Raw genomic sequence first — 24353 nt, forward strand, 5'->3', positions numbered from 1 at the left:
TTAAGCATTGTTATAATTTAGCTATTGAAAAATAGCAGATCTACAAGCTCATAGCGCGCCACCGAGTGGCGCGCTACAAGCTTGTAGGTCTGCTATTTTTTTGAAATCGTGAAAATAAAAATAAAAAACCTTTTTTTTTTAAAATAATTTGGGGACCCCCTAAAATAATTTGGCGACCCCCCGAGGGGTCGCGACCCACGGGTTGAGAACCCCTGCACTATAGTGAGTGATTGCACCTTTTTCATGTAACACTATATTTATTTGCATCCGTCACGTTGTAATGTAGTGGTTTGTTTGTTATTGTTTTCATTACTAGACCTGTGCACATCGGGCACCAGCCTACTGGATTTCTTGATTAAATTGTTGCATTCACAGTATGCAAGAATGGGTACATTTCAAATAAAAGCAATGGGTACATTTCAAACAAAAGCACAACAATGAATCAGGAATCAGGAAATCAGGAATACATACCCCACCCTAGTATGCAATACCAACACCCGTTATATCCTAAAGACAAGTAATCAAATGGCAGGTGAGTTAGGTCCACTGGCAGAGCCTTTCCGTTTGTCTTTCTGGGAAGCATATTGCATTTGTCCACAAGATGGCAACATTCTACAACTGAAGCCTAATCTATATTCAGCAATACTAAGTCTAGCCCATAGACTATAAAAAAAAAAATAGGCCTAGCCACACACCCATTGTTGATTATATGTATTCCTATTGTTTGTATTGCATGTATTACTTGATGATGAATTCATTACAGGACCACAATGGAAACAAGACTCCAGGGTCTTGCATATCTTGTTAAATACTGATTTCAATGTGTTAAAGTATTTAATCAATCACTCAATCAATCAAAAAGGTGACTTTGGTACATTTTACATTCATACGTGGCGCCACAATTACTCTACAGTATGAAAACTTGTAGCGGGAGACGACGCAACAGCGATAGCATAATATTTGATATTATAACTGTTTAAACATGATTGCAGTGTCTTGTTTGACACGCAGGGTGAAGGAAAATCTTGTGTAATGTCCAGGAAGTATCCGATTATTACAACTAACAAAGCATCATGTGACCCGGTAAAGGCATTTGCTGAGTCTGCAAAACGTTGCTCTGGAGAAGGAGGGAGTGCTGTAGAGTGTCTATAAATGGACCAATGAACATAGTAAAGGGATATGATAGTATCAGTATCAGTGGTTGTCAAACTTTGTGTTGCCCAATGCCCATGCACACCAAAAATGGCAAGTCAAAATCTCAAGGCACACCTGTATTCATATAGTTAAAATAGCCCATCTACAAGCTTGTAAATTCATGCATTGTGAGCTTATAGATTGGCGATTCTCGGCATTTTTATTTTTTTGTTCCTACAGTGAACATGCCCGAAATAGCGATGCCAGGTTGAAAGTGGTTAAAATATACACTTTAGGACAGGGGTGGGCAACTGGCGACCTGGGGGCCACATGCGGCCCCCACCTTCACTTAATGCGGCCCGCATGTTAATATCAGAATACTGATATAGTATTGATTTCAGCTGTTACAATTCCAAACCATGACTAGTATTAAAATGTTATTGTCTTTTTGTGTAATGTAGTTATGTTAACAGTTCATAAAGTTAACATAACTAAATGCATTTGAAATTCAATAAAAAGGTTACTTTTCAGGATTCCAATTCAAAAATAGCAAAAGATTATTCAGGTTTTCAATTCAAATATAGCCAAAATAGCTGATCTACAAGCTCAAAACACGTCGCAATGAGCTTGTAGATTGGCTATTTTTGCTATGACAGTAATATGCACTGTGGCCCCTCTGCAGTGAGTGTGGAAATATATTGGCCCTCGCCATCGTCAAAGTTGCACCACCCCTGCTTTAGGATATACTAGCACTTGCCTTTGTATTGGGAAATGAGTACAGTACATAAAACAATAATTCATTACCTTCTGCATAGGCTATTGCAATAATAATGTGTGGTTGCCACAAAATCCTTGGCTCACTAGTTGCTGCGAGAGTGAGGTCTAACCAACACCAACTCGGGATTCCTGGATCGCTGCCCTCCACAATTTCCTATCCAACATCAGGTTCTTGAGCTCTTCAGTGTTGTCAGCCAAGCTGTCGCGCTGCAGCACGTCTACATAGGTGGTACGCTTCTTTCCCCTCCTGGCTTTGCCCTGGGTTGGCTCCCATATAGGGTCAATTTACTTGCCTCAAGTTCTGGGTGCCTGACGCAGTGCCCTGCCAGCCTCATCCTTCTCTCTCTGACTTTGTCCGTGACCCGTGGTAGGTCCCCATAGAGAGGTCCACATTTGCTCACTATGTTGGTATGAAAATGCTGAAACGGTTGATTTAAGCTATAGGTTATGCTATGGGATCACGTAATTGATCTCATTAGTATGCGATTACACCTGGAAAAGCCATGTTACCAGATTATTTATTTATTTTTTGCTGACTTAAGACTTAAAACTTAAAGTGGAACCCTATATAACCCAGTGCCCCCTCCAGTCAATATGGGGGGTGCCCTTTCCTGACTCTTCCCCCATGGCCCCCGATAGATGCCTGTGAGCAGAACAGGGGCAGACCCAGAGGCCATGTGGTCATATGGGCTCCGCCTGGGAGGCACAGCTATGTGCTGAACTCATCACTTTGACTGGATTTCTGCAGTTTCCTCCCCGGCTTCTCAGGAAACGGGAGGGTAGGTAAGGTGCTTGGCCAGTAACTTCTCCTTCTCCTGCATGACTCTAGAAAGACTGTCTGTATAGTGCGTGTGTGTGGGGGGAGGAGGGGGGGGGAGCATATTAGGGCTTCCTTTCCATTCTGAATTACTTTGTTGAGTTACTTTGTTGTTGACATCAGTGGTGGACAAAGTAGCTACAATGTACCTTGAGTCAAAGTATAGAGATACTCCTGGACTGGTCAAATATATTACTCAAGTGAAGGTTGCTCTGTCAGATTTATACTTGAGTTAAAGTACCGGAGTACTTGCTTTAAAAAAAATCACACCCGTGTGAACTGAGTGGTGCAACTACACATTTGTCAGTGACGTCACATACTAAACATAGCAACCATGCTCGTTTTTTTGGTTGCTAACCATAGCAACCATGCTCGTTTTTTTAGTACGAACAAACACGGGTACACGGGTACAAAGCCAGTTGTTGGAGTGGTTTGCACCACTCAAAAAATCTCACCGTGTGAAGTGAGGGGCGCTCTTATCATCGTACATCATCATGACATAACATGTCGATTTGCTCAGACACATATAGGCCTATGATGTTTCTCCTTTCATTGTCAATGGCATTTAATGTTTGTTGTCGGCACAAAAAGCTGATTTGCTCAGACACATATGACTTATGTCTTTCATTGTCAATGGCAAATGTGACACGAGTTATGACAAAAAGCTGTATATAGGAGGGGCTAGCGCCCCTTAACAATAATTGTAGATCTGCTTTTTCACTATGTTTCAAATAGGCCTTGCGGGTATACGGTCACACCTGACTGTGATTATGCCTATGTGGCCGTCTTTTTGCAATCTCTCAATGGGAACGGAGCGTTTTATTGCCATTGCAAAAAAAAAGACAGCCATAAAGTCAGACTCAAAGCCAGGCCGTGTGACCGGTACCCTAAATGGTTAATTCATAAATGTACTTTTTTCCCTTCCTAGAAATGCAGTGGAGTCAAAAGTACAATATTTGTCTTTGAAATGTACTGTGAAAGACAAAGTCCTACGTATCCAAACATACAAAAACTTGAGTGCAGTAGGTTCTGAAGTGATGCACCATTACTGTCCTGTGTGTATCACTGGTTGCCATGCTGACGCAAATTCCGGTGTTGTTCATTATTCATTTCCTCACACACCAAGAAAAAAAATGATGAGGTTGTTTTTAAACTTTGCGGCTACTTCTTAGGAAATAGGACTATACGTCTGCTCGAGATTCACAGTGCAGCAGAAAATGGAGACACACCCAGGGCAAAAGTTGTTGCTGTGAATGAATGCGGACAAGCTGAGGGTTAACAAGACATACTTTCTCCTTTGAGCAGAAAGGACAGAAAAGCGACGACTCCTTCAGTTATGTCCTGGAGATAAGTGGCTCCCTTGGGTCCGGGCTGTGGTGGGCAGCAGCCAAATGCCAGGATTCACGCCCCCAAATGGATACTCCTGGGATTGTGGTCTTCCTGTCATAAAAGGACGAAAGCAAACATACCCTTAACATTTCTTTCTGGCAGGCAGCATTGTCGACATAAAACTGCAGGCTCTGCTGCTGCAGTGGGCCATGCAGCCTGTGGGCCGGGGCCACTGGTGGGCCATGCAGCCTGTGGGCCAGGGCTCCACTGGTGGGCCATGCAGCCTGTGGGCCGGGCCCCACTGGTGGGCCAGGGCCGCAGCCTGTGGGCCGGGCCCCACTGGTGGGCCATGCAGCCTGTGGGCCAGGGCTCCACTGGTGGGCCAGGGCCGCAGCCTGTGGGCCAGGGCTGGGCCGCAGCCTGTGGGCCAGGGCTCCACCAGTGGGGCCCTGGGCTATGCAGCCTGTGGGCCAGGGCTCCACCAGTGGGCCATGGCCCCACTGGTGGGCCAGGGCCGCAGCCTGTGGGCCAGGGCTCCACCAGTGGGCCAGGGCCCCACTGGTGGGCCATGCAGCCTGTGGGCAGGGCCCCACTGGTGGGCCATGCAGCCTGTGGGCCGGGCCCCACTGGTGGGCCATGCAGCCTGTGGGCGGACCCCACTGGTGGGCCATGCAGCCTGTGGGCCAGGGCCCCACTGGTGGGCCATGCAGCCTGTGGGCCGGGCCCCACTGGTGGGCCGGGGCCCTGGGTATATTGCAAGTGGCCCCCCAAATAATTATAACAACACTGAGATTGTAATGCTAATATGATTTTAATGTTATTAATTATAAGGGGGGAGGGGGGTGGAATCTTTTCCTTTAAAGGTTTCATGACATTAATTTATTTATTTTAGGTTTCATGACCTCAATTACACCCCGAAAACCTGAACTTTGAACATTCAGTGGATTTTCTGTGGCCTGGGATTTTTTTCTGTGTCTGTGAAGCCTTTTGAGCTGCAATGAAAACAGGCAAAACAGTGAAAACAATGACATCTGCTGGCAGATTCCTATGTCATCTATGGGATTTGCTGACTGTGACATCACAATCAGCAGGAAAATCAGAGCACATGTTTGAGCCAGAAAACCCCAGACCACAGAAAATCTACTGAAAAAAGTTTAAACATGCTCTACAAATGGCTACCGTGTTAATAGTGGTCAGCTTTTGAGATTTTCAAGTATGCTCGCCCTGAACAACCAGAACATATTAGGAATCAATTGCTGCTCTGCTGTCCTTGTTAATTGACTAACCACATGTGTCCCTAATCTGGACCAACATCCAGCAAAAGACAGGCAAACATTCAGAGGAATTAGCAGGCATGTAAACTCAACATGTAAACTCAACTACGAGCTTGTAGATTGGCTGTTTTTGCAATTTTTACGTACAACAAAGTATATAATGGTGGTGCATAATTTGCATGTCCCACTGGCCACTACACATTTGAGCTTAAAGGGGCATTCCACTCATTTTCAACATTTTACCATGTCATTAATATACCATAGAGCTGTTGTGTGGAAATAATAGAAAAGTCCCCCCATTCTGTGTTTCCTAGAACTAGAGGTCTGAAAGAAATCATTAACATGGTGAAACACATCTTGATGATGTCATCAAGATGTGTTTCACCATGTTAATGATTTGTTTCATAATTACAGTTCTAGGAAACACAGAATGGGGGGACTTTTTTATTATTTCAGCTCTATGGTATATTAATGACGTAGTAAAATGTTGAAAATTAGTGGAATGCCCCTTTAAGCTCTGTTGCATCCTTGACCCCTTGACTTACATTTCTTTGTTTTGTTTTTGCTCAGAGCAAGTGTTGTAATAGAGGATGCTGTGCGTATATGCTGTTGAATCACCATCAAGGAGAACAAGGAACCGTGTTTACCATCAGAGAGTGTCTCAGTGCCTCAACGTCAGTGGCTTTGATAATAATGTCACATTTCCTCTTATTATGTCTGCCCCAACCACCCCTTCCCCCCTCTCTCTCCCTCTAGGCCAGGGGTCCCCAATTAATTTTCCTCAAGGGCCATATTTTGACTAGGGTACCAGGCTGGGGGCCGAGTCTGTGCGCGCCAAAAACGTTGGTTTTTATTTTTTCATTAATTAATTAATTAAGCTTAGAATAGATGTAGAACAGTGGTTCTCAACCAGTGGTCCAGGGACCACCAGTGGTCCTTGAGGGGTACCCAGCTAAATGATGGAGAGTTGGTAACCAAATGCACTCTTATAAATCTTTAACTCTTGAGAGTGTAAAATGAATTCATTTACAGGGCAAGAGCCCATTTGAAAAGATACGGCAGTGCTCTAGCAGTGATTCTCATCATTTTAATTTGAAGGATGCCCAGTTTGACATGCACAGGCTACTGACCCCCATGTAATGCCATTTATATCTGGGACCTCAATTTATTATAACTTTTATTTATTTATTCAATCAATGTCAACTTAACTCTGAGAGAGTACAAATGGAACCAACTGGACCTGATCCATTTGGTTCCATTTGTACACCCTCTTATCGCACACACACACCATGCCTGTAACTTTCATTAGCCTATTGCCGACCCCTGCTCTAGGCCTACTGTAGGCCTATATAATAACCTCTGCACAATAAACTGTAGTAAAACAATGAATGAAATACACAAACCCTGCTTTACACAGAGCTTTGATCACATACAAAAACACAGACAGAGCAACTTTTACAAACACATGTATACACACATACTGTATATACACAGTAGTATTGTCCCAGTGCGGTACCGGGGACCCCCAGGGGTCAACACAAATCGCACATCCGTGGGGGTCCCTGGCACAAAATATTTCCAGATGACGGTTCCGGGGCCAAATACATTTGGGGGGAGTGACTCCTTGACATGGAAAACGTTTTGGGAACTACAGCGAGTAGTAGAATACACTCGGTCTATGCGCTGCAGTCCTTGGTCAGAATTGGATAAAAGAGGTTCATTCTCAGTTGGTCAGTGGTGTGGGGTTGGAGAAGATCAACCTCAGTCAGCAGAACACAGGATATGCAGTCAGGAAGGACATCCTTCCTTTGTACTTTTCCCCTATCTCTCCATAGCTGCAGTTCTTAGATAGGTTCCCTGTCTCTCTGTTGACCACAGAGCCACACATACGGTGCGTGCACAGATACATTACAATCAATATTAACATACGAGTCAAGCATACTGAAGCCGTAAACTCAGAATATAAACTAATATGCATAAGTCAGAATGACCGTTCTTGCCGTTTGGCAAGAATGTTTTGTACCTTCCAAGGGCACCATTCCAATGTGCTCACCACAACATTCCTCCTATATTTCCCTCCTTATAAAATGGACATGAGCAGTGACACGGCAAGTGAATTTAATTTCTAGTCCAGAACGTATAGCTAGTAGCGTACCTGGCCTCGGGTTCGACCCAAGCTTATACCAGCTAACCGGAATGCTAGCCCCAAAACACACTCGCACCCATTTCTTTCGTGGACCGCTCGCCTAGGCTATAAAGCGGTTCTTGTAGGCAGCGGTGGCCGAACGGTTTGCGGAGCGGTCTTGATACCGGAAGGTCGCCAGTTCGTATCCCCGGACCGGCACGTTATAATTACCACCGCTGAAGTGCCCTTGAGCAAGGCATTGAACCACTACCATGACATGTTCTATGAGCAGGGCCTGGCTGTAAACAAGTATCTGATGCTTAGTCCAGTTACCCTGGGTAAATATAGTAACTTTGCTTTTGCTTTGTATTAGTTTAACTGAGGTTAACTTTAAGAATAGGCCCTATAGGTTTAGGTATATAAACCTATAGGGTTTTACTGAGATTAAGTTTAGGATTAAGGCTAGTTTTTAGAATAGTTTCCCTGGGGTTACGTTTAGGAATAAGGTTGTTTTAGGCATTGTTTTACAGAGATTACTTTAAAGAATACGTGGTGGCGACCGTTCCGAGATTGCCGGATTTGACCCGGGGCGAACGTGTTTTGGGGGGGGGGGGGAGTGTTCTTGTATTGCCATACCAGCTTGAATAATGATGGAGTGAGGTTGATTGCATACATGTACAATCTCAGTTATTAAACCTACACTGAGGATTCTACTGTTTCCTATTACACATAAATGGTGCATTTATATAGCGCCTTTATCCAAGGCGCTTTACATAGATTGTGCATTACATTCACCCATTCACACACATTCATACACCGATTGCGGCGGAAGCCATGCAAGGTACCAACCAGCACATCGGGAGCAATTTGGGGTTCAGTGTCTTGCCCAAGGACACTTCGACATGTAGACAGGAGGAGCCAGGATTCGAACCGCCGACCCATGGATCATTGGACGACCTGCTCTACCTCTTGAGCCACAGTCGCCCCACACATAGCAAGCTCCTGTGACATGAGAGGGACAATGGAGCTTCCACCCAAACCTCTTAGAGTTAGATAGTAGAGAAAACAGCATGAGGGGTCCATCCTGGATAGGATGGGTAGAGGAAAAAAGACTTTCCCTGGAAGCGCCAAGAGAGGCCATGTGTTTGGCTGTAGACACTACTGGACCCTGGACCATGCCATATTAGCATACTAGGACTTTGAAGTTTTCACAAATGTATAGTTCATTATAAATAAAATCCATTATTATTATTATTAACATTATTATAGTAAATCGTTGCCGTCGGGCAGAAACCTCCTATCTCCATATTTTAACTTTATGCTTTTGAGTGGTGCCTAAATGCTCCAATGACGTGTGTGTGTGTGTGTGTGTGTGTGTGTGTGTGTGTGTGTGTGTGTGTGTGTGTGTGTGTGTGTGTGCGTGTGTGTGTGTGTCAAGACAAGCTCAAACGCTGCGTTTTGAGCTTGTCGATCTGCGACTGTTCCCGTTTTTGAATTAGAATCTTGAAAAGATTCCAATTCAAAATTCGTTTTGGACATATGAGGTTTCCACCCGACAGAGACGATGTGGATAATGACGTATATTTCAGTCAGATAAACTCATGCATAGATTAAACAAATATTTATTATAGAATGAGAATACAAGTGTGCATATAATACTTTATGTTGGCGTTCCGTTCGGCTCTGCTACATTTTCTCTCTGCTCGGCACAGCAGGGAACACTGATTAACTTGAACGCAGCATTTCATGTAGTAAGAATCTGTCCTCTGTGTAGAAACCCATGTCGTACACCGTCCGCATCTCCAGGAGCTAAAGAGTGCAGGGTCGCACCCCCCGAAGATAAATGATTTACAAGCTCGTTGTGAGCTTGAAGATGAGAGGGGTTGCTACATATGACATGCCCAAAAATGAGGGAAGACAGGTTGAAAGTACTTAAACAACACAGGTTAGTGGCAATTAACTTCAACTTGAAGTTTCAAGTAAAAGTATAATCCTCTGATAAAAGCAGTGATCAGATTCAGAACACACACACAAAGATAAGCTTGTGTTTGTGTCAAAGGACCAGGCTGTACTCAAAACAATAAATACAGAGCCTGCATGCATGCTGTAGAGTCTTGGTTCTATCATATTCATATTGTCAGAGCACAATCATGAGGCCAAGGGTGAACTACATAAAACAAGGCTGCAGGCCTTGAATTAGAGCCTGACCTAGACTGACCTAGAGCCAGACTTTTTGGTTCAATGCAGGTGTCCTAGCCCGCAGTGGTTCTCAAACCTTTTAATTTACAAGGACCCTCATAACTCGAGTGACTCGAGAGTTACATATTATTAATCCATTCTGGGCGGGAACCCCTTTTGGTGTTTTCAGTATTATGTTTAGCTATTGAAAAATAGCTAAACATAATAGCTAAAAATAGCTCATAGCGCGGCACCGAGTGCCGCGCTATGAGCTTGTAGGTCTGCTATTTTTGAAAAATGTTGTATGTTCTTTCAGAGCGAATGTTTTTAACTCAAATCTTTGCTTCTTATTGTCCCTGGAACAACATATTTTCAGATGGGGGTCGGCGGCCAATTACATATCATTTTTGGGGACCTTGACATGAAATATGGAGCACCACTGATACAGAAACATGAGGTATTTCAGAATTTAGAAGATTTTCTTTTAAATTTCAGGCCTAAATGGGTTAAGGGTCTATTTGGAACCCCACCAAGGAACCCTGAAGGTCCCTGGGCCCCACTGTGAGGACCACTGTCGATGTCTTATCTTGACCGATATTTTGTCAAATGGTTTGTCAAATTTGTTTTTTTTTGTTTACTTTATAATTTTTTTAAATAAAAAATAAACAAATATTTGACCACTTATAACACGTTGGAGTGAGGCGCGTTGTGAACTTAGAAGATCCACTACAACAGATGTGCCATGTATACAAGTTGTATATTGTACAAAGTTTTTTGTGTGGCTTTCGCCTTTATTTTATATTTTTTTATGGAGGGACAGACAGTAGGCTGACAGGAAATTGGGAGAGAGATGAGGGGGTGACATGCAGTAAAGGCCATTGGGATTGGGAGTCGAACCCGCGGCACTGTGGCACACTGCCAGACTGGATTACAGGCCAGGGTGCCTGGACCACTGAGCCACGGCCCAAGCAGGTAGGCAGGCTTTGGCTAGGCAAAAATGGTTCAGTCGCCACCGCGTGTAAGTCGGTGGGGCGAGCGGTTCTCGAGTTATGAGTATTTAATACAGACATACAGACGTATAGTTGTACAGAGACATTTACAGATAAATGGTAAATGGTGCATTTATATAGTGCCTTTATCCAAGGCGCTTTACATAGATTGTGCATTACATTCACCCATTCACACACACATTCATACACCGATGGCGGCGGAAGCCATGCAAGGTACCAACCAGCACATCGGGAGCAATTTGGGGTTCAGTGTCTTGCCCAAGGACACTTCGACATGTAGACAGGAGGAGCCGGGATTCGAACCGCCGACCCATGGATCATTGGACGACCTGCTCTACCTCCTGAGCCACAGTCGCCCCAGTTATGAGTATTTAATACAGACATACAGACGTATAGTTGTACAGAGACATTTACAGATAGATAAGAACTAATGTAGCCTAATATTTTCACATATCAGTTATGTAAAAAAACAAAACAAATGGAGTATAGGCTATGCTGCACTTATCCTTTTTATCATCGTGTCTTGATTGCTTAATTGTAACAAATTAACAATATAGGCTATAAGACTGCTCTGAAATGTCAAATCAATTCTAGTAGCAAACACAAATGTTTCTATAGAAGCATACAAATTATACTCATGCATTATTGAATAGCCCCCTTGAGGCTAACATGTGTCTGACTGCATGTCCAGTGCAACATACAACATAATTTCCTAACAGTAAAGGGTTCCAAAGTTCCACAGAGACTGGCCAAAAACAGAACCGCCCCCTCTTTCAATTTAAAGAGCAACAAAAGACGTAGGGCAGGCTACCTCTTCAGATCTGGCAAGCCAAGTGTTAAATTGGAGAGAGCTGTGTGTGTGTATGTGTGTCTATGTGTGTGTTACTGTGTTTCTGTTGGAGTCTTCTTGTGCTGGACACGGATCGACTAGGCGCATAGCATCGCGTTCTTCTGACTGACTGGGGTAGGAGAGAAAACACACACCATGTTTTCAGCTTGATTCACTATGGTTGCAGTTTTATTCATAACTACACGCTCGTATTCTGACAAGCGATTTCAGTTTCGGGAAATTTGTGTCCTATATACAGGCGTTCCTTTTTTTAAACGGTAAAGGCATTGCATTGCATAGGCTGATGCGTGCATCTATAAAACCACTAGTTTTTTTTTTTTTGTTCTTAAAAAGAAAGGATGACATTTTAAGGTGAACTGCTGAATTAACCGTAGGCTACTTGAATGGATCAAGTGTACTCATACTTTGTTTTGCCAAATGTTCTGCGGGGGAAAAAAGTTGAAAGCAAAAAGAAAAACGTGAAAACCGTTTTCCATTAATTCCAGCTGTGCCTTGAAACGCACAAGTCACGGTAGGTAGTAGCAACAGGCTGAGCTGAGCTGAGTCGCGTTTTTTTTTTCGGAATGTGCCCTGCTTTTTAAAGCCAGGGGATTTGGGGAGAAATCGCCGATCTGCAAGCTCACAACGCGTGGCGTCCGCGACGCGTTGTGAGCTTGCAGATCGGCTATGTTTGGTGCGCGCGGCACCGTCGTACGACGGAATAATAAATGCAACAGAGCTCTTCCTCGACTGTCTGTCTGTTTGGGAAATGATGTTTTCTCGAAGTTTTGATGACCGTTACTTTACTTGCGAGTATTCGTCAATCATTCATGAATCATACAACAAATATTTTCAATTACTTTATCCTGTAGGCCTGGATGAAAGTATAAAGCTGTTTTTCGTCAAAATACTTTTCTTTAACTTTTATATATATATAAAAAAAGAAAAAGTCAGATTTCACGAATAGCATTCCATTGCCGTGTGCTGTGTGTGCGTGCGTGTGTCAGTGTGTGTGTGTGTGTGTGTGTGTGTTGTTCCCATTGGGGCCTGAATTATGCTATTTCGCCATCCATCCACCTCATTCACTCGGCGTTGCAGACTGACTCATTCCCCCTGATTTCCTCCAGATGTTGAACTGAACGGAGCTGAACTTAACGTTTCCTGACAAAGCAAAGCCTAAAGGATTGTGACATTTACTGTCTCCTCTCTCGGCACAGGAGTCTAGAATGCTGACAAATGTGAATCTAATTGTGTTGTAGCCCTTTACCACCAGTGTTGGTAAAAGTAGTATAGGCCTTGTAAGTTGTAACTCACATTCTTTACTTTAGTAAAAGTAAATATACTGCACTGTAGAATTACGAGTAAATGTCCGGAATTCAAAATGTACTAGAAAAGGTACAAAAAGTAGGTATTGGCATCAAAATGTACTAAAAGTAGAAAGTACTGATTATGCAGAAGAGGCCCATTTCACAAGTTTTCACAATGTATGAAAAACATTTGAAAACGATCTACAAGCTCACATTATGTTGCGATGCTAGTAAACTAAAGTTTTCATATATACCGGTAATTGTAGTGGAGTAAAACTTAATGTACAATATTTGCCTCTGAGATAGGCTATAGTGGAGTTGAGTAGAAGTAAAAGTACCGGTATTGAAATTAGGAAAGAACAAAAAAAAACATCACAGGCTCCTGGGCCAGGGAATTAAAGGAAATACTCAAGTAAAGTAAAAACTACCTCAAATTGTACTTGAGTAAATGCATTTGTTGAGTAAATGTCCTTAGTTATGTATACCACTTCCACCATAAAGTAATCCCTGTTGAAATGTATAGATTAAAGTCAGTCATTTTCTTTAGTTAAAATAATTGTTAAATAGCCTCTATTATTCTGATAAGAATCATCGCTATCCAGCTTTTGTTCAGTGCCTGCCTCGGCCTCCCCAGGTCTCTCTTGAGCTCTTTAGTAAACAGGAAAAGCCTTTTCAGGTCAGGAGGATACCAGTTTCATCCAAACAGCAGAGAGAACTGAAACAGGCTAGAGAAGATAAACAAGTCAAATTGGGAAGTGATGACACAAAGAAACTAGTGGACAAAATTGTGTAACATGCATAACATGAATGGCAAATCGAGTGGCAAAGTGTGTGGCAAAGTGAGCTTAAAGGGGCATTCCACCCATTTTCAACATTTTACTGTCATTAATATACCTTAGAGCTGAAATAATAAAAAAGTCCCCCCATTCTGTGTTTCCTAGAACTAGAGGTCTGAAAAAAATCATTAACATGGTGAAACACATCTTGATGATGTCATCAAGATGTGTTTCACCATGTTAATGCTTTTTTCATACTTGCAGTTCTAGGAAACACAGAATGGGGGGACCTTTTTATTATTTCCACACAACAGCTCTAAGGTATATTAATGACATAGTAAAATGTTGAAAATGGGTGGTTTTCCCCTTTAATGTTGTTTAATGCAATCAGAGAGGGCTTTTCTGTTTGGTTGTATGGGCTGTCAAGGCCAGAAAGTCGTTGTTTTGCATAACTTCCGGGTATGATGATGATGTCACGTGCATATCCTCTGTAGGAAAATTGCTGGACAACATTGATTGCATCCTTAGTTACAGCCGGGTCATTTGGTTTCATCTGCCAGAGTTTCACCGTGACGCAAAACAGATTAAAATGTTGGACCCCTGGTGGTGACCTGACCCGATGTCGAGAAGCAGTGTCTTTAAAGGACAACTTTGTTTTTTTTTCAACCAAGGTTCATGTTTTAGGTTGTTATTAGAGAAAGTCAAAGATTAGTGTTATTCTTTTTTTCATTTGCTGGTTTCTTTCGTTTTAGCGATTTTAGCCATGTTCTTTAGTGTTATTTACTATAGTTCCTGGACCCCAGGAAATTACATCTGGCCACAAAAGATTGCAGGATCTACTGAATGTAAAGGGGGATGCTAGGGGGATGCCATACTGTGTGTTGTGGGCTCAATATGTCCGTTTGTCACCTACCCTTTCACATTCAGTAGATCCCATGATCTTTTATGGACAGCTGTAATTTCCTGGGGTCTAGTAGGACTATAGAGGGTATGCGCATGCTTAAAGTGAATGGCACATCGAGTGGCAAATCGAGTGGCAAAGCAACATGCAAAGTGAGTTTAACATTGTTTAACGTTGTTTAATGCAATCAGATAGGACTTTTCTGTTTGGATGCATGCGTTTCAAAGCCAGAAAATAGTTTTTTGCCACTCAGTAGGCATTCCTGCATAACTTTGATGATGATGTCACACGCATACCCTCTATAGTAGATAATAACAAAGCAATCTCTGTAAAAAGGTGTAAAATAGCTAAAATCGCGAAAATAGCAAAAAACAAAAAAATGAACACTCACCTTTTACTTTCTCTAATAACAACCTAAAACATGAACCTTGGTTGAAAAAAAATAAAACAACAAAGTTGTCCTTTACTGGCCGAGGCTATTAGGACTCTGACACCACTGTAGTTACTGGACAACTAGGGTCATGTGCGCCGCAGCGCCATGCAGAGCTACCATCCGGATTCACTGGTGGAAACTCAAGTACTGTAGGCCGAGGTTTTTGTGTTTTTTGTGAAAAAAGAATTGAACGCACGCACACATGTTAACGTCAAAACAAATTCCTATGTGTGTTTACACAATGGCAAAAAAAAAGGTATCTGAATCTGAATCTGAACCTACTTAAAGGGGCATTCCACTCATTTTCAACATTTTACTATGTCATTAATATACCTTAGAGCTGTTGTGTGGACATAATAAAAAAGTCCCCCCCATTCTGTGTTTCCTAGAACTAGAGGTCTGAAAAAAATCATTAACATGGTGAAACACATCTTGATGATGTCATCAAGATGTGTTTCACCATGTTAATGATTTTTTTCATAATTACAGTTCTAGGAAACACAGAATGGGGGAACTTTTTTATTATTTCCACACAACAGCTCTAAGGTATATTAATGACATAGTAAAATGTTGAAAATGGGTGGTTTTCCCCTTTAAGTACAATTTTGAGGTGTTTTTACTTTACTGTCTGGAGTATTTCCAATATAGATAGATATGTCACAGGCCTAATGGTGCATTTTATTTTATGTTATATATTATGTAATCTGCTCGTAAGGATCTGGAGTGTCAGTTTGGTATTCAATTGATCATTGTTTGCAAACCGTCATGTCGGTTTATTGTAATTGTTCATGTAAACTGTAAAAAGTGTCCTGTAAGTCCATATGGGCTGGGCTTCTTCGGAAGCATGACACTTAACCCATTCAGGCCTGACGTCGAAATTTTAAAAAAAAAAGTTTTCTAAATCATGACAATTTTCGGAAAGATTTGAGGCACATTTTAACGATTTTTCAAAAATAGCAGATCTACAAGTTCATAGCGCGCCACTCGGTGGCGCGCTATGAGCTTGTAGATCTGCTATTTTTCAATAGCTAAATAATAACAATGTTTAAAACACCAAAACGGGTTCCCGCCCCAAAATGGGTTAATGGTTAATGTGGTTAAACGCTAACGTGACATGGATGCGTTCCAGGTCTCAATGGATTAAATAAAGAATCAATCAATCAATATAGAACAGGGCCTCCCCTTCCAGTGTAGCCAGATGGGAAATGTTAAATTATCCTACCGGAGGCTTACATTTATCATATTTGAAAGAAAACTATCGTATATACAGACGAAAAAAAAGAGAAACCACAGGTGTAAATGTGTAATTTTAGTAAGATTGCATATTTAGGGCTCTATTTACGTCCATGCTAAACCCCTAATCCCTAAACTTCTTTGCCTTTTTGAACTATTTTGAAAAAGCATTTTTGAATAGTTAATATAGCCGTCTCAAAGCTCACAACGTGTCGATGTAGATCGGCTAGTTGAACTATTCCAAAAATATTAGTAAATAAAGGCAAAGTAGTTTATGGATAAGGGGTTTAGCATGGAAATAGAGCCCCTAGTGTAAAATAACCTTGTTTGAGACTACATGACACATGCTACGTGAAAGCAGGCAACTTCCTGGACCTTAAACAAATAAAAGCTTGAAACTGGACTGGAAAGACGCAGATCCTATATAGGGCCAGATTTACTTTGACTTATTTTGAAAAGCCAAACCGTAATCCTGAATTAAGCAGCTGAGGAATTATTGAAATTATCTGGCAACTTACTTTTTTATATGAGAATATCTGGAATTTTGGCCAATATTGTGACATAGCATGAGTTTTAGAATATATGATCCACAAGCTTACAATGTGTCAGATTGTGACTGACACTTTTGTGTCTGTAGATCAGCTATTTCTCTATGAAAAAAGGGGAAAAAGTATAATATCACATAATAATAATAATATGCGATAGGCCTATTGTAAATAAATATATATATATAAAAAACATAGTGACATTTGATTTGATCGGTAGGCAATTACAGTATCTAGTATCAGTAAATTAACCCCTTAAATCCCAGCATCCGTATTGTGGGGAAAGCTTTCGCAGGAAAATAGCAGACTATGCTCAGCGAAAGCATTGCCCCACAACAACAGAAAACAGAAAATACACTAGTATAGAGCCCTGAGGGACTCCACTCAACCACATATAGTGTTTAACCCATTTTGGGCGGGAACCCCTTTTGGTGTTATCATTATGTTATGCTTTAGCTATTGAAAAATAGCAGATCTACAAGCTCATAGCGCGCCACCGAGTGGCGTGCTACGCCCAGAAAACAGAAAATACACTAGTATAGAGCCCTGAGGGACTCCACTCAACCACATACAGTGTTTAAGTGGTTAACATTAGGTACCAGTGTTAGACCTTGAACACACTGTACACGGCTGAATAAGTGAACCCGCAGCTGAATAACATGAAGGTTTTTATTGCTTTAGGGCCATATATATCCCTTGTGATGTAAGCCATATGACCGAGGCAAAACATCAACGCAATGAATTCTTGCAATAAACAAACACGCTGCGCGGGCTGCATGCCTTGTTTACAGACACTTATGCACACACACACACACACACACACACACACGCGCGCACACGCACACGCACACTTTGACAGTTGCTATTGTCTTGTGAACGCCATTTGTGCTAGTGGGATGACAATCCACAAAGATGGAAGGGTTTGGCGCAGAGCCCCAATGCACTGAATGACCCCAACGTTCTTTCTTATCTTTGTTATCATGTTTTAGCCACTTTCCTTTTGAATTAAACGATCCAATAATCATTAATAATAACTTTAAATTACATTAAGGTTGATTGATTGATTGTTGTCTGCAGGTATAGGCTTATCTATGATTATAATTGGAAAACACAAAAAGCTTCAGCTTGTGTTTTAGCTGGTATTTTGTCGTTTGACAGATATGTACAAATATCAAATATATGTTGTTTTCATCAATCAATCAATCAATCAATCAATCAATCAATCAATAAATAATGCTAACCCAGGACACCCTAAAATTAGACTGGAACAACAAGTGTGTTTTATCTCATTTTAGGTTAATTTCACCCTGCAACCATCACTAGAAGACATTAGGCATTAGGGCTATATTAAGTGCAGGTTTGATTAAAAAAGAAGAAGAATAAATAGATATATAAGGTGTGGCCTGAAGTCTTGTGTTGGGAATGTAACCGTCATATATTTTGTTGATCAGCAGGGAATCACGGGATCTTTCCGCTAGCTAGCGTATAAGATTAACTTAATTGCTCAACCTTTGGCCACTTCCAACCTTTGTTCTGCCCTAGCCCGTAATTGTAGCCTCTTCTTCTTCCTGTCAGGCTGGGTCAGAGTAGGATCTGGATCTGCTCCTGAAGGTACGTCACATTCAGGAAGATTAGCCTTCTCTCTTTGGTAGCGTTTCACCATATAGTCGTATTACTGTCATCGTTTGAATTTATCATTTAGCCATTATATCTAACCCAGTGGGTTCCCAGATGTTTTTGGCTCAAGACCCAAAAAGAGAAATTGGACGTTTCCCCGGGACCCAAACTATAGTGAAAATAGCAGATCTGACAAGCTCACAAAACAACGCATCGCTGCTTTGTGAGGTTGCAGATCGGCTATTTCCACTACTTCTTAAACATTCGTTTTCTCATTTTTTAACTTTCTTAGATTTGTATTTTATTTCTGAAACTTTCTTTTACATTTATTTTTATGCTTTCGTATAATAATAATAATAATAATAATAATAATAATAATAATAATAATAATAATAATAATAATAATAATAATAATAATAATAATAAAAAACAAAATGTAGGAAACGGAAAAATAAATAAAGGGACCCATAAAAATGTGTCCGCGACCCACAAATGGGTTCCGAGCCAGTGTTTGGGAACCAGTGGTGGTACCCGTCCACCTGTTATTAATTAAACCTGACAGATCAACTCTTTTCAGCACTCAACACTAGGGGTGTAACGATACATTTTAACAACGATACGTATCACGATACATGGTTGACGATACGATACATGGACGATATTGGTTAATTATGGCGATACTATACGATTCAATGATTTAAAATCGATACAGTAACTATTTAGCAAAGACATGAAATCCGTGTGAAACATGTGGATAGAGCAGGTTGTTTATGCTAAACATGAATTATTATGGATATAAAGTAAACAGTGTTTCTCTGGCAAATACATGGACATTATATTTTGAACACATATGGACAAACCTGTACCTTGACATGAACACAGACAATACACACATTTATCGATAGACCGTGTGTGTGTAGCAATACGGAATGGAAAAGTAATACATGTATTTCTTCTTCTTAAAATTGCTAAATGCAGCGCACAAGTGGTTAGTATTGACACAATCGTTTTTTTTCAAAACGATTCGATACCGATTATTTGCAATTCAAACGATACGATACAAAGTGAAACGATACAATATGTTCAGTTTCCCGTTCGATATACTTGGATTCTTGAAATTACAATCGATATTTCGATGCAGTAACTCACTGTATCGTCACACCGCTACTCAACACTGTGTTGGGGTTTCCATTGTTTAGAACAGTGAAACCCTTTTCATATCAAGGTCCATTATGTATTTAATTGCATGGCATGTGAGCCACGGACCACCATGTGATGAGATTTAGCCTCTCAGATGCCTGAGGAAGGCCCGGAGGGACCGAAACGTTGCTTCATTAAATAAGAAAATACTCATGTACCGAGCAAGTACACATTGTGCGGGTGTATTCTATTGCTTTCATTGATGTCCACTGGCCTACGCACCTGTGCATACGCCTGATTTCTAGGTGTGCGAAAGTTTTCTCCTACAGCCTCTCAGACCCAAAACTAAAGAATATTTTGTTATCGTTGTTGGATAAGATTGTGTCCACAATTCCATGCTGTATTGATGTTGGTTGGTACCATTAGGAGAGATAACAGGCAAACGTTGATGAAAATAACAATTCTTCTACATTGTCTCTAAATGTGTAGCCTGGGCAGCATTCCTTTTCGGGTTTATGTCTCCGGTCGGGAGCGGATGATATCGCTACGCCATGTTGTAGTATTGTTTTGTAGTCGTCAGGCAGGAACAATCAATCGGAACTTCCTTTTCCCTTAAACCGATTTTTCTCAATAAAAGCCACAGGCTACGAGAGCTTTTATTGTTATTCTTCCGGTTTGAGGGAAAAGGAAGTTCCGATTGATTGTTCCTGCCTGATGACTACAAAACAACACTACAACATGACGTAGCGATATCATCCGCTCCAGACCGGTTCACACATAGATTTTGGAACAGAGACCAGGCTTTCCTCCGAGGTGGAAAGCCTGGTGAGGCGAGGTTACTAAATGTGTAGACTTCTTGTAAATGAAGTAATGCAGATTTCTTAACTCAACTCTTGACCCGGGAGGGTCCATTTGGTTTCATTTTTCGCACTCAAGAGTTAAAGATCTATAACTATAAGGGTCCATATTTGGTTACCAACTCTCCATCATTTAGCCGGGGACCACCTGGAAGCCCCTCAAGGCCCACTGGTGGTCCCCGGACCACTGGTTGAAAAACCACTGCTTTAGAAGGCAGGCTTATCTGAAACGGGTGTCAAGGCTGTGCTCACTAGCTCACTGCACAGAAGCCTTTTGGTGACCACAATATCATGTAATATGATATAATATCTTTTAATGGACACTGTCCAAGAGAGGCATGCAGGGATCACTCATATTATTGCTTAGTAATCTGATACCAGTGGTGGAAAGTATATTTACTCAAGTGCTACAGTATGTACTCGAGCACAACAATTGTGTGGTTCTTTTTCTTTACTTGAGTATTTACTTTTTTTTCTCTCTCTCTCTCTACGTCTCAAATAATGCACTTTTTACTCCAGTACAATTATTGAAATCTTAAAGTTACTTATATGCTGGATATGTTTTCAACCTGAACCTGCACAAGAAGCAGTTCTGCTTTACATAGTGCCAGCTATCCATTGAAATGTTTTAATGCACCACCATTTTTCGTCTTATGTATAATGGACATTATTATTTGCCGGTTATTTGACTTGTTCTGTGCTGCGTTCTTCTCTGACCATCTCTTTCAACATTCTCTTCCTGTGTGTAACTGCAACGCTTTGTGAAAAGAACGTTTTGATTCTGAGATTTCAATGACAATACAGGATGACAGGAATTTTACACATACTGTATGAGACCGTTGTCATTTTTCAGTTTTGCGCAATATTGTGCCAAGTGATTCAGTGTGACTCATGATGGGTTCTACATACAGTACGAATGGGAAAGGCTGCTTTTGATGTCTCAAACTGTTTAGTGTCGAGGAGCCCCACATTATTATGTAATTGGCTGTTCTTTGTTTTTTATTTATAATGTTTATCCCACAATTTTGCAACCCATTTTTTCACCCAGTGTCAATTATCTAATGTAATCCTGGGCGCTACACTCCCTCTGCCAACCTGGGGGGGCAGCGGACTGACCTCATGCTTCCTTCTATGCATGAGGAGTCCAAGCTGCTTCTTTTCACCTGACAGGGGGGAGTTTCCCCGGCCGGACGTATAGCGCGTGGAATGAACACGTTATTCCGACCATGCAGTTCCTTTCCCCTCCATCAGGCGCCCCGGTGTAATTGGCTGTTCAGATAAGACACCATATAAGATGTGTGTCAAAATGTTCCAAAGCTATTTTTAATATGCTACATTGACACATTTTGCTGGGGGATCCCCCCCCGGAACTTCCTCCTCAAGGACCCCCAGGGGGTCTCTGAACCAGCGGGCTAAACTAAACGGTGCTATTGATGTCTTCGTTCTAATGAGGACATTCATGCATCGTTTAATTAATCCATTGAGACCTGGAACGCATCCATGTCACGTTAGCGTTTAACCACATTAACCATTAACCCATTTTGGGGCGGGAACCCCTTTTGGTGTTTTAAACATTGTTATAATTTAGCTATTAAAAAATAGCAGATCTACAAGCTCATAGCGCGCCACCGAGTGGCGCGCTATGAACTTGTAGGTCTGCTATTTTTTTTAAATCGTTAAAATGTGCCTCAAATCTTTCCGAAAATTGTCATGATTTAGAAAACTTTTTTTTTTAAATTTCGACGTCAGGCCTGAATGGGTTAATGTATTATCTCTCACTAATGGCTGCAAATGTCCACTGTGGATGGTTGGTTGACCACATGAACCCTAGGTGTTCCTATTCTGGGGTGAACTTTGGGTGAAAATAGTGCAGCTCTACAAGCTTCATCATAACGTCATGCGTCAATGAGCTTGGCTCAGACTTCTAGTCTATACCTGCAATTTGCTACATATCTTAAAAAGTACTGAAAGTTTCTTTCAGTACTAATGAGTCCGACTAGTAGTACTGGAGCCAGCTTGCAAAGCATTGGTTAGTGTAGCTGCTGTGTCGCCCTCTGTGTTACATGAGTCATTAATTAAACCATACTGTACGACTGAGACCAGATTCTACAAATGTCTTCTAAATCATGTCAGTGGTTCTCAAACTATTTCATGTCAAGGACCCCCAGAAGTATATGTATTTGGGGCCGACCCACGATTTAAAAAAAAATAGCAGATCTACAAGCTCGTAGCGCGGCACTTAAAACACCAAAAGGGGTTCCCGTCCTGAATGGTTTAATGTCGTATAACTACGTCAGTTCTTATGTCCTCTGTGTTGCAGACATTTAACTACATCAGTTATTATATGTCCTCTGTGTTGCAGACATTTCACTACATCAGTTATGTCCTGCTGAGGTGACGACCCTGTCCCCCCCCTCCCCCTCCTGAACGCGGAGCTGCTGTCCGGTGACGTCTGCCCGTCCCGTCCCTTCCTGTCCATTCCGTCTGGTTTAGCCTGTCTGCCTGTTGGTTGGTGCGAGGCTCCTCCCCGGCCGTCCCCGGCACCGCCCGCCCCAACATGTCTACAGAAGTGGAAAACAGCGCTGCGGCTGATCCCAGCGCCCCCGCCACCGCCGCCCCCCCTCCCGCAGGCACCGCCCCCAACAGCGCCCCCACATCGCCCGCTACCGCCGCGGGGTCCATCTTCAAGAAAGAGAAGAAGAAAGGTACGTAAAAATGCCAGGTGAAAATAGCCCCGCTCCGCAAGCTCACGTGCAGCGCATCGCATTGTGTCACGTTGTGAGCTTGTAGACTTTGTTGCTTTTAAAAAAAATTGTTTTGCTTGACTGAGCAAATGCTCTAAGAATGTATATTTAGATGCGTTGGTTTAGCTGGTATCCTAAGTTGCTTTGAAGCACTACATACATTGTTGTCTTTGCACGCTAGGCTACTTATGTGACTATTTACCCTGTAGTTTGTTGACTAGGGTTCAGGGCTGGACTGGGTCAAAATTTCGGCCCTGACATTTGGCCCAGATCGGCGCACCACTAACCATCACGCAGATACTCCGTCAATGCACACACAAAACAAACAAGTCCTAATACCACCAGTTTTACTGAAAATTATGCCTCCATGCTCTGATAATTACCATAATAATCCTAAAACTGGGCAAGTAAAACAAAATATTCGGCCCACCGGACATATGGTGCCTGCAAGGGTTTATTCATGCCATTCACTCTGATCTCACGCTGGACACCTAAATTGTAAATTCAATTCATTTCAGTCTCGACACGTTTCCCTCCATATTTGTAGTTGCGGAGAAGACAGACGAGTACCTGCTGGCCAGGTTCCAGGGGGACGGCGTGAGGTACAAGGCCAAGCTGATCGGCGTCGATGACGTCCCAGAGGCCAGAGGGGACAAGATGAGCCAAGACTCCATGATGAAGCTCAAGGTGAGTGAGGCGTCGTGGGACCACACAGTCAAATCCTCAGTGTTAAAGCGTGTCAAAGACTCTTCAGGCGAGGTTGTAGTGACCTTGTCATTGGTGTAACTCAGTGATTCTCAACCTGTGCCCCGCTGGTGTGAACGGGAGCGTATACACTAGTGATCGATCGATATGGTTTTTGGACGATATATCCGATCACCGATTAGTGGACAATCAAAAAGCCGATAGCCGATATTATGAATATGAACAGATATTAATTTAAGTTAAAAAAATTTTTTTTACAGTAACATAAATTCCAACACAATAATTCCTTTAAATGCATTGGAGAATATGTATCGCTTATAAAAAAGGAAGTATACTATACACCAACCCTAACCCCTAAGGTACTGTCTGTAAGTGGGGAACATAGAACCTGGGGAACATATAGGGATGACCCTGTGTAAACTAGTCCAATCGGCGAGATACATTGCTCTGCTGCGTCGTTGATCAGAAATAGTCTCCTCATTCAATTACATTGCATCTGTGAAAGAGCTCTCAAAGTCACTATCTAGCACACTTACACGAATGCAAATAAAGCAGATTATGCCACTAAACAACAACACAAAACCCAGTACGGCTGCTGTGACACCGACCTTTAAGATCTGGC

General features: G+C 41.9%; 2 protein-coding genes across 8 annotated transcripts in view; one reads left to right on the top strand and one right to left on the bottom strand.

Moving 5' to 3' along the window:
* Positions 1 to 24353, bottom strand: part of c9 (complement component 9) — a 60753-nt gene that overhangs the window by 15186 nt on the left and 21214 nt on the right. For 2 of the 4 annotated variants that reach the window (XM_079524982.1, XM_079524983.1), the window contains one exon: positions 4018 to 4168. The exons of 1 other annotated variant lie outside the window; for it this stretch is intronic. The gene's annotated coding sequence lies outside the window, so the exon portion shown is untranslated. Of the gene's footprint in view, positions 1 to 1938; positions 2422 to 4017; positions 4169 to 24353 lie in introns of those variants that run through there. One more of the 4 variants, XM_079524985.1, reaches the window with a different exon arrangement.
* Positions 11445 to 24353, top strand: part of dab2 (DAB adaptor protein 2) — a 31768-nt gene continuing 18859 nt past the window's right edge. For 2 of the 4 annotated variants that reach the window (XM_079524979.1, XM_079524980.1), the window contains exons 1-3: positions 11445 to 11608; positions 22645 to 22987; positions 23574 to 23713. In XM_079524979.1, the coding sequence (XP_079381105.1) occupies positions 22840 to 22987; positions 23574 to 23713 (288 nt within the window). In that variant the 5' untranslated portion in view covers positions 11445 to 11608; positions 22645 to 22839. The remainder of the gene's footprint in view (positions 11609 to 22644; positions 22988 to 23573; positions 23714 to 24353) is intronic. The other 2 variants (XM_079524978.1, XM_079524981.1) reach the window with 2 other exon arrangements.

This window comes from Electrona antarctica, assembly GCF_951216825.1.
Source record: "Electrona antarctica genome assembly, chromosome: 16".
NCBI lineage: Eukaryota > Metazoa > Chordata > Actinopteri > Myctophiformes > Myctophidae > Electrona > Electrona antarctica.